The 15429-nt window shown below is 39.1% G+C and overlaps 1 protein-coding gene across 1 annotated transcript in view; it reads right to left on the reverse strand.

Moving 5' to 3' along the window:
- Window positions 1-15429, reverse strand: part of SYCP2 (synaptonemal complex protein 2) — a gene marked incomplete at its 5' end in the record, with an annotated part of 87325 nt that overhangs the window by 16880 nt on the left and 55016 nt on the right. The window contains 9 exons of the mRNA XM_080684815.1: window positions 163-365; window positions 1251-1452; window positions 4345-4515; window positions 5213-5250; window positions 8972-9143; window positions 9628-9685; window positions 12931-12986; window positions 13614-13671; window positions 13767-13837. Coding sequence (XP_080540941.1) covers window positions 163-365; window positions 1251-1452; window positions 4345-4515; window positions 5213-5250; window positions 8972-9143; window positions 9628-9685; window positions 12931-12986; window positions 13614-13671; window positions 13767-13837 — 1029 coding nt within the window. The remainder of the gene's footprint in view (window positions 1-162; window positions 366-1250; window positions 1453-4344; window positions 4516-5212; window positions 5251-8971; window positions 9144-9627; window positions 9686-12930; window positions 12987-13613; window positions 13672-13766; window positions 13838-15429) is intronic.

Below are 15429 nucleotides of genomic sequence, written 5' to 3' on the forward strand. Positions count from 1 at the left end.
CTAATCAGTCTATTAGGTTTATTGAGGCTATTTTACTTATCAGTAGGATCCTCTTCTCCCCCAGACCAGACACAAAAGCTTAAGCAATGTGTATTTGATTAGAGAGAAATGATTTACCCACTTCAAATATATCTGATTAAGGAAAATATTCTATAATCTTACCAAAGAGAATGATTGTGGAATTGGTGAACTTGCTCGTGCACACAGTAAATTTTTCTCACTGTTTTTCAGTGACTTTACTGGACCTTCCACTCCATATTTACTGTTGAAGGATTCAGGTGAGGAAGTTTTTGTATTAGGTGATATGGATTTTGTTATACAGTCATGAGCCTGAGTAAAATCCCTTTCTGTTATTTTTTCTGTGCCTATATTTCCTCACAAGACACAAACAAAAGAGAGATGGCAGGTTTTAATGATGTCTGCTTTAGAATAGCATGATTAATTTAAGTTCTAAGAATATATAATTTATCAAATTCTCAAGTCTTAGCTGTATTTAAAAAGGATAAACTTTCACTAAATCAAGACCAAATTATGTTTAAAATACTATATAAGACTTTGACAAATATTAAATGGGTCCATTTTAAATGTAATTGTAACCATAAGAATATTCAAAATATTTCCAAACAAAATTATCGATAGTATAAGCTGCACTATAATGAGCAACTTGAGTATTTGACATCAGTACTATTATATATAAGTCACAGAATTTTATGGTTGGAAAGTCTTGGAAAATCGTTTTGTTTAAATCCTTCATATATAGATGAGGAAATTCATGGCTGCAATAAATCTTAATATAAGTGAGTTATCAGTTTTCAGATCAAAACAGGGCATGTGCATCTGTCTTCTTGAGTATGTGCTTATCTGAGATGACAGTGTTCCCAAGCATTATGAAAATATTACAGAAAAGAACAAAATAGCCATTTTAGGGGAAGTGTATATGTTAACTGATTTAAGTCTTGAATTTTAACTGAAATTATAGACAATTAGAAATGCTTTAAAACATCCTTTAAAGGAACTGAAAGTATAAAAAGTGCAAATATGAACAACTTCAGTGTCATAGTAACATTGATCCCAAGTCTACTTATACTTAGCAAAGACCAAGTTCTGAGCATTAACTAGTTTAAAAATAAAATTTTGACTACCTATAATCTTAATACACCTCTCAAAATTAGTCTTCAAATTATATTTTCATATAATTAGTCATAATAAGGCTTTTAAATATTCGACTAAAGAAAGAAGAAGATACTGACATCTCATTACTTCTATAGAGGGTGGACTCCCAGGTAAAGACACAGAAGATAAGTCAAGGCTGTTGTCTCTTATAGTAGTACTTTTTAGGAGAGATGAGCTTGCCCATTCTTTTGATATATCCTTGTGTGTTTCCGCAAAGAAGGCATTCTGCTGTTTCTTTGGCAGTTTCATGGTTTTGCTTCTGGAATGGATATTCTCCTCCTAAATGTATTGATAATTTTCAAATTATACTATAATACAAGTAATTTAAATTACATTGAAATATTTATTAAATGTCTTACATTACTACATATGAGCATAGCAGGGGCTGCAACACGAGTAGTGAAAGACTCTAATACACTCAAAGACATATGGGAAATTCACCAGAAATATAACATATACACTATAATAAATACCATAAGAGATAACAATAAAATACTCTAAAGTTCAGGAGATTATACTCAGTTTAGTGAAAGCAGAGAGAGTTCCTGGGTTCCAGGGCTCAGGAGTCTGGAAAGGAGGGTGGGGAGAGAAGGAGTATTGAGGGGATGGGGGCCTGCTGGCACACAGATAGGTAAGTACAGGTCTCATTTGGAAGCTGCAGGTATTCTGACTGTCACAGCCCTGGGGGTACACTATAGAGGAAGGGAAATAAGCTTGGAAAGGTATTTTGATGCTTTGAATGTCTGACTACATGGAGATAGATACTCAAAGGTTTTCTTTGAAGAGGGATAAGATGAGAAGGTGGCCTGGGAAGACTGACCTGACTACATGTATAGTAAATTAAAGGATGAGTGATAGAAATTATGGAGATAAGTTACAAAGTCCTTAATGTCTTCCAGGTAAGAGATAAGAAGGTTACAAACAAAGGGATATGAAGGTTTAATGATTTAAAATCAGAACAGTGTAATGGCCAGAGACACATACTTATAGTGCCATACTTTTTAGGTTCAAACCATTTGTTTACCACTTCCTAGCTGTGCTGATTTGGGCAAATTCCTTCATCTCTCTGTGCCTCAATTTTCTCATTTGTAAAATGAGATGTCAATAATAGTACTAGTAAAGGGAACACTAGTTCACTGCTGGTGGGAATGCAGACTGGTGGCAACAGTATGGAGTTTCCTCAAAAAAATTAAAAATGGAACTTCCATTTGACCCAGAGATCCTACTTCTGGGAATTTATCTTTAAAATCCTGAAACACCAACCAGGAAGAATAAATGCATCCCTATGTTCATAGCAGCGTTATTTACAATAGCTAAGATTTGGAAACAGCCCAAGTGCCCATCAGTAGATGAGTGGATAAAAATGCTGTGGGACATTTACACAATGGAATACTATGCAGCTATAAAAAAGAGGGATCTCTTACCCTTTGGGACAGCATGGATGAACCTGGAGAATATTATGCTAAGTGAAATAAGCCAATCTGAGAAAGACAGATATCCCATGATCTCACTTATTTGTGGAATCTAATGAACAAAATGAATTGACCAACAAAATAGGACCTAAGGAATGGAGGCATAGAACAGACTGACATACCTTGATGTGGGGTTGAGGGGATGAGAAGAGATAAATCAAAGAACTTATATAGTTATATGCATAGCCCATGGACATGGGCATAGGGTAGTGAAGACTTGGGGGGTGGGTAGGGGCTGGGAGAAAGGGAGGTAAAAGGCGGGGGGAACGGGAGACATCTCTAATACCATCAACAATAAAAATACATATTAAAATAATAATAGTACTAGTCACCTATAGTACTTATGAGATTTTAAGAAGTCAAATTTACAAAGTACATATACATGTTCCTCAATTTACAGTGGGGTATGTCCCCATAAGCCCACTATAAGTTGAAAATATGGTTGTCAAAAATGCACTTACTACATCTAACTACTGAATTTCATTAGTCTCGTCTATCTTAACTGTGCTCAGAACACAATATCCAAAAAACCCTGGCAACACACTGCACTACAGTGTTGTTTGTTGACTCTGGCGATGGTGTGCCTGACTGGAAGCTGCAGCTTGCTGCCCCTGGCCACAAATTGCTAGCCTGGGAAAAGATAAAAATTCAAAACCTGAAGAATGGTTTCTACTGCTTTCACACCAGTGTAAAGTCAAAAATTATAAGTTGAACCATTGTAAGCTGAGGACTGTCTGCACTTAAAATAGTACCAGGCACACTATAAACAACATTTAAAAAATATATTTTTTATTGATTTCAGAGAGGAAGGAAGAGGGAGAAAGAGACAGAAGCATCAATGATGAGAGAGAATCATCGATTGGCTGCCTCTTGAATGCCCCCCACTGGGGACTGAGCCCACAACCCAGGCATGTGCCCTTGACTGGCATCAAACCCGGGACCCTTCAGTCCTCAGGCTGATGCTCTATCCACTGAGCCAAACCGGCCAGGGCTAAACACCATTTTTCAAAACTTCATTTTAAAAAGCTTTCAATCACAAGTGAGTAGGGATGTCTGTGACATTATGAGATTTAAGGAAGAAGTCAGGGATGCTCAGAGATGGAATAGTGTATGAGAAGAACCTCAGATACAGTAGTTTTACTTTCAATCAATATCAGTCCGTACTTTCTTGAAGCATAATTTTGGAAAGATCAAGTACTTCTCTAATTCAAGGAGAAGTACCAATTCTTTTTTTTTTTTTTAATGTATTTTATTGATTTTTCTTACAGAGAGGAAGGGAGAGGGACAGAGAGCTGGAAACATCGATGAGAGAGAAACATCGATCAGCTGCCTCCTGCATACCCCCCACTGGGGATGTGCCCACAACCAAGGCACATGCCCTTGACCGGAACCGAACCCGGGACCCTTCAGTCCGCAGGCCGACACTCTATCCACTGAGCCAAACCGGCCAGGGCGAGAAGTACAAATTCTTAAAGTTACAATTCTACTAGAGTCAAACATCTGTTTTGTAACACTAATGCCAACTTATTACAAACATTATATTGCCTAAGGATCAATTTTTAGAATTATGTAAGTTTTCTCATACAGAGAATTAAATCTTAAAAAGAAGTTAACAGATACATTTGACATTTTTTAAAAATTATATATTTAGTATTTTAAAGGCTTTTAGAAATTATTAATCTAAATTTTTTCTATATACCTTTACTAGCAATTTCTCTTTCAATGAGTGTGAAACTTCCTGTTCACATTCTGATTCTGAATTTGAGAGATCTTTATAATTTTTTTTGGTGTTTGCTGCTCTTCGTGGAAGTCTGGTTCTCCCATCTGGAATGGTTTCATCTACCTTTTTGGTGATATTCTTCTTAGGTGTCTTTGGGAGAAAAATTCCTGAATATTATATCAATATTTGAGTTACAAGAAACACAATTTATTTGCTATAATACATTTCTAGAAATAAAAGAGATTTCTGATTAATATTTTTAAAATGACTGGAGAGAGAATTTTATAAAAAAGACTGGAATACACCAGAATAACACTTAGTGATAAAAACCTAGAGAATATCACGTACTGTATGATTTCAATTACATGTGGAATCTCAAAAACAAAACAAAACAGAAACCAATTCATAGATACAGAGAGCAAACTGACAGCTGCCAAAGGGGGAGGGGGGAGGACAAAGGGCATAAAGATTAAGAAGCACAAACTTCCAGTTATATATTTTAAAAAGACTGGATTTTATATTTCCATTCCAAATATCTTCTCTATTGCCTTTTTATCCCTGTCATTAAAGGTTTGAAAGGCCTGATTTATATTACCTAATTTAAGTAAAAAAGAGAGAAAAAAAGATGTCAAAAAATATCTTTCACCACAGAATAAAATAGACCTAAAACAGGCTAACATGTTTAAAAAGGCAGAAGGTAGGAGTAAGGGTGCAACGACTGACATAATTATGAGAAACAAGTGACAGATAAGGATAAAATTATGTGATGACACATGAATTTTTTTTTTTATGACAAAGAGAAAAATAGTTTTAAAGGATAGTTTGAACACAAACTTCCAAGTTTTACCATTTTAGATCTTGGTTGTTCTCTTTCCAAAGATGGTTCTGCAATTCAAGACAATAAGGTTAAAATTCTCAAATGGATAAGAACTGGCATTAAAACTTATTAGATAATGGCCACTCAAACAGGTATAAGATATCTCATTGTAGTTTTGATTTGCATTTCCCTAATTGGCAGTGAGGTTGAATAAGCCAGTTAGAAAAAGCTAAGAACCATATGATTTCACTCATATGTAGGATATAAAACTGAAACTCATGAACACAAACAGCAGCATGGTGGTTGCCAGAGGAAAGGGGGTGGGAGGAGAAGGGGGTTATAATATAAGGTTACAGAAGATTTGACTTTGGGTGGTGGACACATGGTACCATATACAGATCTTGTAATATAGAAACCCACACCTGAAACCTCATTCATATTGACCAATGTCACCCCAATCAATTTAATAAATAAATAAATAAATAAATCTTATTAGAATATTTCTGTATATAAGTTAAAATCACAGAAAATAAGAATACATCTTTAAACTCATTCAAACTTTAAATTTAAAGATGATTTGAGGACAAATTGACTTTGAAACCTTTAACTGTATAGTATTTGATATGAAGTGACTTACCCATTTCCCTTCTCCTTTATATTATAAAACTTTTTAAACATACAACAGAATATGTAATGTAAGTTATAAAGTTAACACCCATGATGCTACTATTCAGTTTAGGAACTACAGTGGAACCTCGGTTCTCAAACTTAATGCATTCCAGAAGGCTGTTCGAGAAGCAATTTGTTCAAAAACTGAATCATTTTTTCCCATTAGAAATAAGGTAAATTGAATTAACATGTTCTAGACCCCCAAATAATTCCATTTTATTTAACACTAGAGGCCCGGTGCATAAGATTCATGCAAGGATGGCGTCCCTAGGCCTGGACAATGGTCAGGGCCAATCGGGGCCAGGCCGATCAGGGCCCGGCTGGAGAGGAGGCGACGGTTGCCGGGCCAGGTGCGGAAGGAACAGACGCCGGTCACCACCACTGTGTGGTTCCCTGCCTCCCCACCCTCCTCCCTCCCTCACCACTGTGCCCCCACCGCAGTGGGCAGGCAGCGTGCTGATCGGGGCCTGCCGGTCAGAGGAAGAAACAAGACACGGAGATTGGCTGCTGGCCCTGAGGAGGGAGCCAGCCCTCGGCTGCCTGGGAAAGGGTCCGCATCTGCCGCCACCCATCCCTGGTTCCCCATCCCAACCCCGGAGGCTGGCCCTGATTGGGTGATCGGGGCCTGCCAGCTGTGGGGGAGGGACCCCAGGAGGTTGGCCAGCTGCGGGGGGAGGGGACTGTGGGAGGGTGGCCGGCTGGGGGAGGTTGGCTGTGGGACCCCACTGACCACCAGGAGGCAGCTCCTGCATTGAGCGTCTGCCCCCTGGTGGTCAGCGTGCATCATAGCAACCGGTTGTTAAGTCGCTTAGGCTTTTATATATATAGATTTCTTATATATAATACAATGTGTAATGTACTGTTTAATTTATAAATACTTCTTAAATTTATTGAACCATCCTCTACTAGTCTTAAATGAATTTTTAATATATCACTGCCTCTGAAATGCTATCACGGACTAACTGTTTTTCCTTTATCCCATCAACAACAGTGATGGCCCATGATTGTTGTTTTATGAGCACTTTCACATCCTTAGCAACATTAATGCTCTTTTTTTAAAAATTGCTGATGAAATCAATGATTAACACAATTTTAACACATAAAGAGACCATCAAGAGTGTTAATGTTGCTCTAGCTGGTTTGGCTCAGTGGGTAGAGCATTGGACTACAGACTAAAGGGTCCCTGGTTTGATTCCAGTTAAGGGAACAAAACAATTCACTCAGAAGTTCAACTTCAAAAGTAATTACTGACTACAATATTCTAACCTTTCATGTTTTCCAAGATGTCTAATCTACTTTGTCTTTATTTGTACATCTTCCCACTAGACTGTAAGTTCCCTGAGAACATGTGAATCTTATGTTTCTCCAATGCTTCAAAGTCCACTCACTATGACTAGATCTAGGATATCTTTGAACATTTCCCCACAAATTTGATCTACATTCTAATTACTGCAATACTTCATCCTCTGAGCCCACTAAGTTACTTCATACTTCTGTCTCTTTTTTATGATAATCCTGCTGCTTCTCTTCTTTATGCATATGTCGGGCCTCTCATCTGATTTCAAGAATCAGCCTCATATCTAAATACATGACAAAGTTCATTTCCATATCTCTATTTTTATTTCTTTTTAAGCCATTACTTCCTCCCCACCTCATATGTTGCTACTGGTTATTTTTATCCTGAAATAAAATAAAAGCTGATTCCCAGAAAAAAGAATACAAAAAGATGTAGGAGCCTCTGGGACAACTTCAAGGGTAACAACATTTGCATCATGGTAGTGCTGGAAGGAGAAGAGAGTGAGCAAGAAGTTGAAAACCTATTTGAAAAATGACAGATAATTTCCCTTACCTGGTGAAGGAAATATTCATACAAGAACAGGAAGCTCATAGTGTACCAAATAAGATGAACCCAAAGAAGCCCACACCAAGACACATCATAATTAAAATGCAAAAGGTTAAAGACAAAAAATCTTAAGTGCATCAAGAGAAAAGCAGTTTCCTACAAAGAAGCTCCCATAAGATTGTCAGCTGATTTCTCAACAAAAACTTTGCAGGCAAGAAGGGATTAGAAACAGACTGATATATACAGAGAACATTCTTGATGGTTGCTAGATAGCAAGGGTGTTGGAATGGGGAAAAAAATGAAGGGATTCAGAGGTGCAAATTGGTTGGTACAGAATAGTTATGGGGTTGTAAAATATAGCATAGGGAATATAGTCAATAATATTCTAATAACTATGTATGGTGTCAGGTGGGTACTAAATTTATCAGGATGATCACTTAATAAGTTATATAATGTCAATCACTAGTGTGTACATGTGAAACTAATATAATATTGTACGTCAAATGTAATTAAAAAATGATTTAAAGTAAAAAAGCTGATTCCCTTAATATAAATATAAATTTAACAGCTCAGTTCTGTTGTCTTCTATTAAAAATTAGAATATATAAAGTCTTTGTGGTTTAGTAAACATTAAAATTAATGTTAAATAAGGAAAATGGTTATTATGTCTAGCCCAAAACACATACTTCAAACTCTTATCCAACCACTTCAGGAGATTTGCTAGAGAAAGCAGAAGCCATATACTAACAAAAGGTTCTGTGAAAGATTTAGGCAAAAATATTTCTGCAAGAAAATTGTTTTCCTTTCAATGTATTTTTGCTGCATCTATATCAATTCCTAAAACTTATGTGTGTTGGGTGTGGCAGGAAATGGGGATGTTGTCCAAGCTTTGATTTTATTTAGGGTACTGGGTTCATGAGTACTTAATATAATTATTCACAATAAATACCCAATAACTGAATAACAGTAGGCCAAGAACAGACACATGGTGACAGTATGTCATGAACCAAAGATCATGATAAATCATATTTTATGTCCCTAAAGATCCCATTTTTAAAAAGCTATTTAAATATAACCATGTTACAAAAGTAATTAAAAAAAAAAGCAAAACCACTATAGTGTTTGTGTATTTGCTTTCACTCTTTTTGCTATTTATAAGGGTGTGTAATAAAAAATACTATCCACATACAAAAATATACTTATCTACCAACAGAGCATTTTATATAGCTGAAATAGTAAAATTATTTGTAACATTTCTCTATGAAGTGATTTCTTACTTGATTTCCCACGTTTCTCTTTCTTCTTCACACTTTTATTTCTGCTATATCCTATTAGCTGTGGTTTCGATTTTGATTCTCTTAGCCAGCTAATGTCAGTCTTGCCATCATCACAGCTGTATTCTGTGTCAGTATCACTAAAGAGGTTTTTATTTTTATGTCTTGTTACAACCTATTAAAAAAAAAAAAGAATACTTGTAATAGATGAAGAAATGTGTCTTATATGTCATCCAAAGTAAGTTAAGCAAAAAAAAAAAAAAAAAAAAAAGCCACAAACAAAACAACAAACAGAAAAACTAACTTCTCATGTTTTTAGCAAACTAATCTACCTGGCATTAAGGACCTATCCAAGAAGTCACATGGAAATCCAGATCAGAGATTTGTATTTTGTTTTCTGTGTTGTGCTAATTAAAAGCTAAATCACATCAGCTTGCTTCCATAGAGACATAATCTATTACCACCAAAGAAAGGAACTAAAGTTATCACATCTATTACTAGATGATCACAGTAGCTCAGAGACCATTAAGAAAAGTCAACTTGGGAACATGGATAAGCTCTGAGGAAAAAAAATGATCTAATTATTTATGTTTCCAGTTCTGTGACAATCTTTGGTATTGGAAAATTATTAAAAGAAATATCAGGATATTATAACTTACTTTTTTATCTTTGGTTTTGAGAGAAGGTTTGAGTTCATCATGATTCCTTAATCCAACCCTTAAACAAAAATATACATTAATTTTAATTAATCTTAAGTACTTTTTTTCTTAAGGTAGCATGCACTGAACAGTTAGTCTTGCTCTTTACTAACCTACCTAATAAAAGAGTAACATGCTAATTGACCATACCTTCGCAACACCCACCAGCCCATCAGGAGTGAGTATGCAAATTAACCCAACAAAGGTGGCGGGTTAATTTGCATACACAGGCGCTGAGCAGCCAGGGGGCGGGGCGGGACACTTGGGCAGGCGTTCCGCACCACTCCCAGCCGCTCTGGGCCTCTGGGCAGCATCGGAAGGCGGACAGGCAGCTCCGGCAGAGCAAAGGCAGTGCTGGCAGCCAGGGAAAGGAAGGCCCATTCTGGCATGAATCTTTGTGCATTGGGCTTCTAGTCTATATATATATAAAACCCTAATATGCAAATAGAACAAACGGTGTGATGTGCGCTGACCACCAGGGGGCACACGCGGAACATGGTGGGCATCAGCAGCAGGCAGCAGAGCGTGGAACATGGTGGGCATTGGCCGTGGCAGGATGGTGGAGCAGGTGAGCAGGGGCACCAGACCAAGGTGCGGCGCCAGTCGCTGTCATCGGGGCAAGCCTCTGGTGGTTACTGAAAATTCTTTGCTCCCATGCACCACGGTCCCACCTGGCGCTTGCACCTGCTGCCAGCCCCAATCACCCCTGAGGGCTTCTCCACCTTCCCCTGCTCCTGAGGGGCAATCGGGGCAGCAACTGCTGCTCACACCCACTGACGGTGCTGGCCCCACTCGCACCTGCTGCTGGTGCCAGCCCTAATTGCTCTGCGCCATCAGCGCGTGGGAGCAGCAGTGGTGGTGGGAGCAGGGCTGCTGGCAGACAAAGGCCTGGGGTGGGAGGGGCCAGGCAGGGGCACAGAGGATGGGCCAAGACCCACCCCTGTGCCCACCACAGCCTGGAGGTCCACAGTTCCTTTCAAGGTGCATGAATTCATGCACTGGGCCCCTAGTTCACTTATATAATTCTAGCCAAGTGACTTTTCCTCTCTGACCTCACTTAATTATAAAATTACAAGATTAGATGAAAGTACTACTAAGTCCTTTCAGTTTTATCATGTAAGATGTACAACTAATATTAAATGTGCACAGAATCTGGCCCTAGCTGGTTTGGTTCAGTGGATAGAGTGTTGGCCTAAGGACTGAAGGGTCCCGGGTTCGATTCCAGTCAAGGGCACATTACTAGAAGGGTTGCAGGCTCGATCCCCAGTAGGGGATATGCAGGAGGCAGCCGATCAATGATTCTCTCTCATCACTGATGTTTCTATCTCTCTCTCTCTCCCTCTCCCTTCTTCTCTGAAATCAATAAAAAAATATATATAAAAAAGTGCACAGAATATGCATTATTAACTTTAGAAGTATAGTTGACTGTTAAAAAACACAGGATTTGAACTGTGCAGATTCTCTTATACACAGATTATTTTCAATAACTACTGCAAATGTATTTTCTCTTCCTTATGATTTTCTTTACATTTTTTCTCTAGCTTACTTTACTGTAAGAATACTGTATATAATACATACAATATACACAGTATGTGTTATCAACTGTTTATGTTATTGGCAAGGCTTCTGGGTCAACAGTAGGGTATTAATAATTAAGTTTTGGGGGAGTCAAAAGCCATACTCAAATTTTTAACTACATAGGGGGTTGGTGCTTCTAACTTCTGTGTCGTTCAAGGGATAACTATAAATGCTGAAATAATCTATATATATTAAAACCTAAGCGACCAGACAACCAGACGAACGGCCGGTACCTGTGATGCTCACTAACCACCAGGGGGCAGACGCTCAATGGGAGCACCATTCAGCTGATAGATGGGTGCCAGACACCAGGCTCACGGCTGGCAAGTGCAGCTGAAGTAGCTCAAGGCTCTCCCATGGACACTCCCCCTGCATGCCCTGGAGGCAGGCACAGCGGGCTGAGATGAACAGGAGTGGCACCCAACCCAGCTCGGGCTCCTCCCTGGCCGCCTGCCACTTTGTGCACTACTTTGTGCTATGCGAGATCGATGCGGACAGCGGGCTGGAGCCTGATGAGCTGGCAGGTAAGGCCGGGCTGCAGTGGCATGGAGGTCCACTGATCCCCGCAGGCCAGGCCGAGGGACCCCACTGGTGCATGAATCTATGCACCGAGCCTCTAGTAGGATAATAATGGGAGTAATCATGACAGTAGTATTTTTATTCACTCTTTTTATATATTAAAAACTAGAGGCCTGGTGCATGAAATATGTGCATTGGAGGGGGGGTGGTCCCTCAGCCCAGCCTGCACCCTCTCCAATCTGGGACATCCCTCTCACAATCCAGGACTGATGGCTCCCAACCACTTGCCTGCCTCTGCCTGATTGCCCCTAACCATCTCTGCCTGCCAGCGTGATCACCCCCTAACCACTCCCCTGCCAGCCTGATCGACACCTAACTGCTCCCTGGCCAGCCCGATTGCCCCTAACTACCCTCCCCTGTGGGCCTGGTCACCCCTAACTGCCCTCCCCTGCCAGTCTGGTCGCCCCTAACTGTCCTCCCCTGCAGGCCTGGTCGCCCCCAACTGCCCTTCCCTGTTGCCCCGGTTACCCTTAACTGTCCTCCCCTATAGGCCTGTTCCCCCTCAACTGCCCTCCCCTGCTGGCCTGGTCTCCCCCAACTTCCCTCCTCTGCTGGCCTGGTCACCCCTAACTGCTCTCCCTGCTGGCCTGATCGTCCACAACTGCCCTCCCCTGCAGACCTAGTCTCCCCCAACTGCCTTCCCCTGTAGGCCTGGTCCCCCCAACTGCCCTCCCCTGTAGGCCTGGTCCCCCCAACTGCCCTCCCCTGCAGGCCTGGGTCCCACCCAACTGTCCTCCACTGCAGGCCTGGTTCCCCCCACCCCAACTGCCCTCCACTACAGGCCTGGTCCCCCCCAACTGCCCTTCCCTGCAGGCCTGGGTCCCCCCCCCCCAACTGCCCTTCGTTGCTGGCCTGGTCTCCCCCAACTGCCCACAACTGCCCTGCCCTGCAGGCCATCTTGTGGCGGCCATCTTGTGTCCACATGGGGGCAGCCATCTTTGACCACAAGGGGGTGGCCATCTTGTGTCTTGGAGTGACTGTCAATTTGCATATTACTCTTTTATTAGATAGGATTCTCAGATAAATGGGAAGGAAATGTTTAAGAAAAAGAACAATTGAGACAAGTGTATTTTAATCTGATTCAACTAATTATAATAAAGCACTTACAATTTTATTGAATTATCCATACAGGCTTCTCTAGCTGTAGCTTGAAATTCCTGGATCTATATTGTGAGTAAGCATTAATTTTTTTTTTCTTATGTCAAAATAAGGTAAACAAAAATTAAAAGAATTAAACACAAAATCCTGTTTCTATCACTTCATATAGTCTTAAAATGTGACAATAAAATTCAGTTTAGAAAGCTAGAACTGTAAAATATACTAAAAATAAAATAAAGAGTAGCTATTTTAAATTTTCAAGCCAATTGTAAATATTTTAAATTATTATATCTATAAGAAAAGTGATTTTCTTGATGAAATAGTCTGAGTTCCTCCATGTCCCAATTACTCATTTTTCTCTACTTCAGTGTGAAGGACTTGAAAGGAAATTAAATATAGCTAGGTAAATACTAAACAAATTTTAAAATATTTAAAAATGTTTGGAAAGAGACTTCAGGTGGTGAGCACACAATGGAGTATATAGATGTCGTATTACAAAGTTTTACACTTAAATTCATATGTTATTAACCAATGTTACTCCAATAAATTTAATAAAAATAAATAGTATATTTTAAAATATTTTAAAGCACATTTATATGAGGATGGAAATAAAATATACACACTAATAACTGCATCATAGTTACAAAATAAATACTAAATAAATACAAAATAACTACAGATTTCTAGCTTACCCCAAGTTTTATAATAGGCTCGTCAGCTCCATTCAAATTAAAATTGTAAACATCATTCCTGTAAAAATGAAGAGAAATATTAACTCCATTATATAATAAACTTGTTTTCTTCAAATATAAAAGAAATTATAAAATTTATGAAAAATTACTTACAATGAATGTTCAGAAGTAACATTAACAAAAGTAGTCTTCAATTGTCTATAACTTTTTTTCTGACCCTTTTCCTAAATACAAAAGAAGTTTACATAAAACTATTCAAACTTGTACATTATTATACTTGGAAAATAAATAACATGCAATTAAATTTTCATATATGTTTTAGTTGTTTTTCCACTAATATAAATTTTACATTTGTAACAGTTTCTTTAATGTGAATTAAATAAAAGTATTAAATATCCATACTTAAAAATACTGAAGACTGCCCAGCCAGCGTGGCTCAGTGGTTGAGCACTGACCTATAAACCAAGGAGGTCATGGTTTGATTCCCAGTCAGAGCATATGCCTGAGTTGCAGGCTCAATCCCCAGCAGGGGGTGTGCAGGAGGCTGCCAATCAATGATTCTCTCTCATCATTGATGTTTCTCTCTCTCTCTTTTCCCTCTTCCTTCCTCTCAGAAATCAATAAAAATATATTTTAAAAATACTGAAAACTTTTCAGTATTAACTAAAAACATAATAGAAAGTATTAAAAATCAAATACAAAATATAAGATCTTACTGAACTTAGGTAAAATGACCTCTCTGGTATTCTACAAGCTGAATTTTAGTGATTCTAGAATCACACATACACACACAAAGCACTTTTTAAATACTCATTTGCTTTAAATTCTTAGAGAATCTTTGGGACAGGCTAAGGTTTATGTAAAATCTCAAGTGAAAGGCTCAAAATTTTGTCAATCAACTATGGCTCTTAGGGAAAATGTGTGAGATTATTCTTATAGACTACTGTTCAAAATGTATTCAACCTGATCAAAAAGTAGTGAGGGCAGGAAAGTAGCTAAATAAAATTCCATAAGACAAGGAAGCAGCCCTAGGTGGTTTGGCTCAATGGGTAGTGTCGGCCTTTGGACTGAATGGTCCCTGGTTCGATTCTGGCCAAGGGCACATACCCGGGTTGTAGGCTTGATCCCCAGTGTGGGGCGTGCAGGAGGCAGCCCATCAATGATTTCTCTAATCATTGATGTTTCTACCTCTCTCTTCCTCTCCTTTCCGCTCTGAAATCAATAAAAATATATATATTTTTAAAAAGACAAGGAAGCAGCAGCAGGTATATTTCCATAAGATAAGGAAATTGGAAGTAGCCAAAAAAGGTCTATATTTACCAAATAAAGAAGGAAGAAAGCCCAGAAGGAATAGGAGGACAATGAGGGAGGAGGGCCTCAGGAGTCACTATAGTAACCAATTCAAAAGGGAATATTGACCAATCAGAGGGGATATCAGGACACAGGAACTACAGCTTTTATAAACTATGGAAACAGGAAGTAGGTGGGACCCTTTCCACCTCCCCACATGGGAGTCTGTACTTGTTCCTTAATAAATATCCACCTTTGCTATAAAAAAGTAAATAAAATAAAATTTTAATAAAATTATCCTATTTAATAAAAGGCTAATATGCAAATTGACTGACAGGAATGACTGGTCGCTATGACATGCACTGATCATCGGGGGCAGATGCTCAATGCAGGAGCTGCCCCCTGGTGGTCAGTGCACTCCCACAGGGGGAGCGCCTCTCAGCCAGAAGCCCTGAGCCAGGCTCACAGCTGGTGAGCACAGTGGCGGTGGCGGGAGTTTCTCCTACCTCCGCGGCAGCACTAAGTA

The sequence above is a fragment of the Plecotus auritus genome (assembly GCF_963455305.1).
Source record: "Plecotus auritus genome assembly, chromosome: 8".
Classification (NCBI taxonomy): Eukaryota; Metazoa; Chordata; class Mammalia; order Chiroptera; family Vespertilionidae; genus Plecotus; species Plecotus auritus.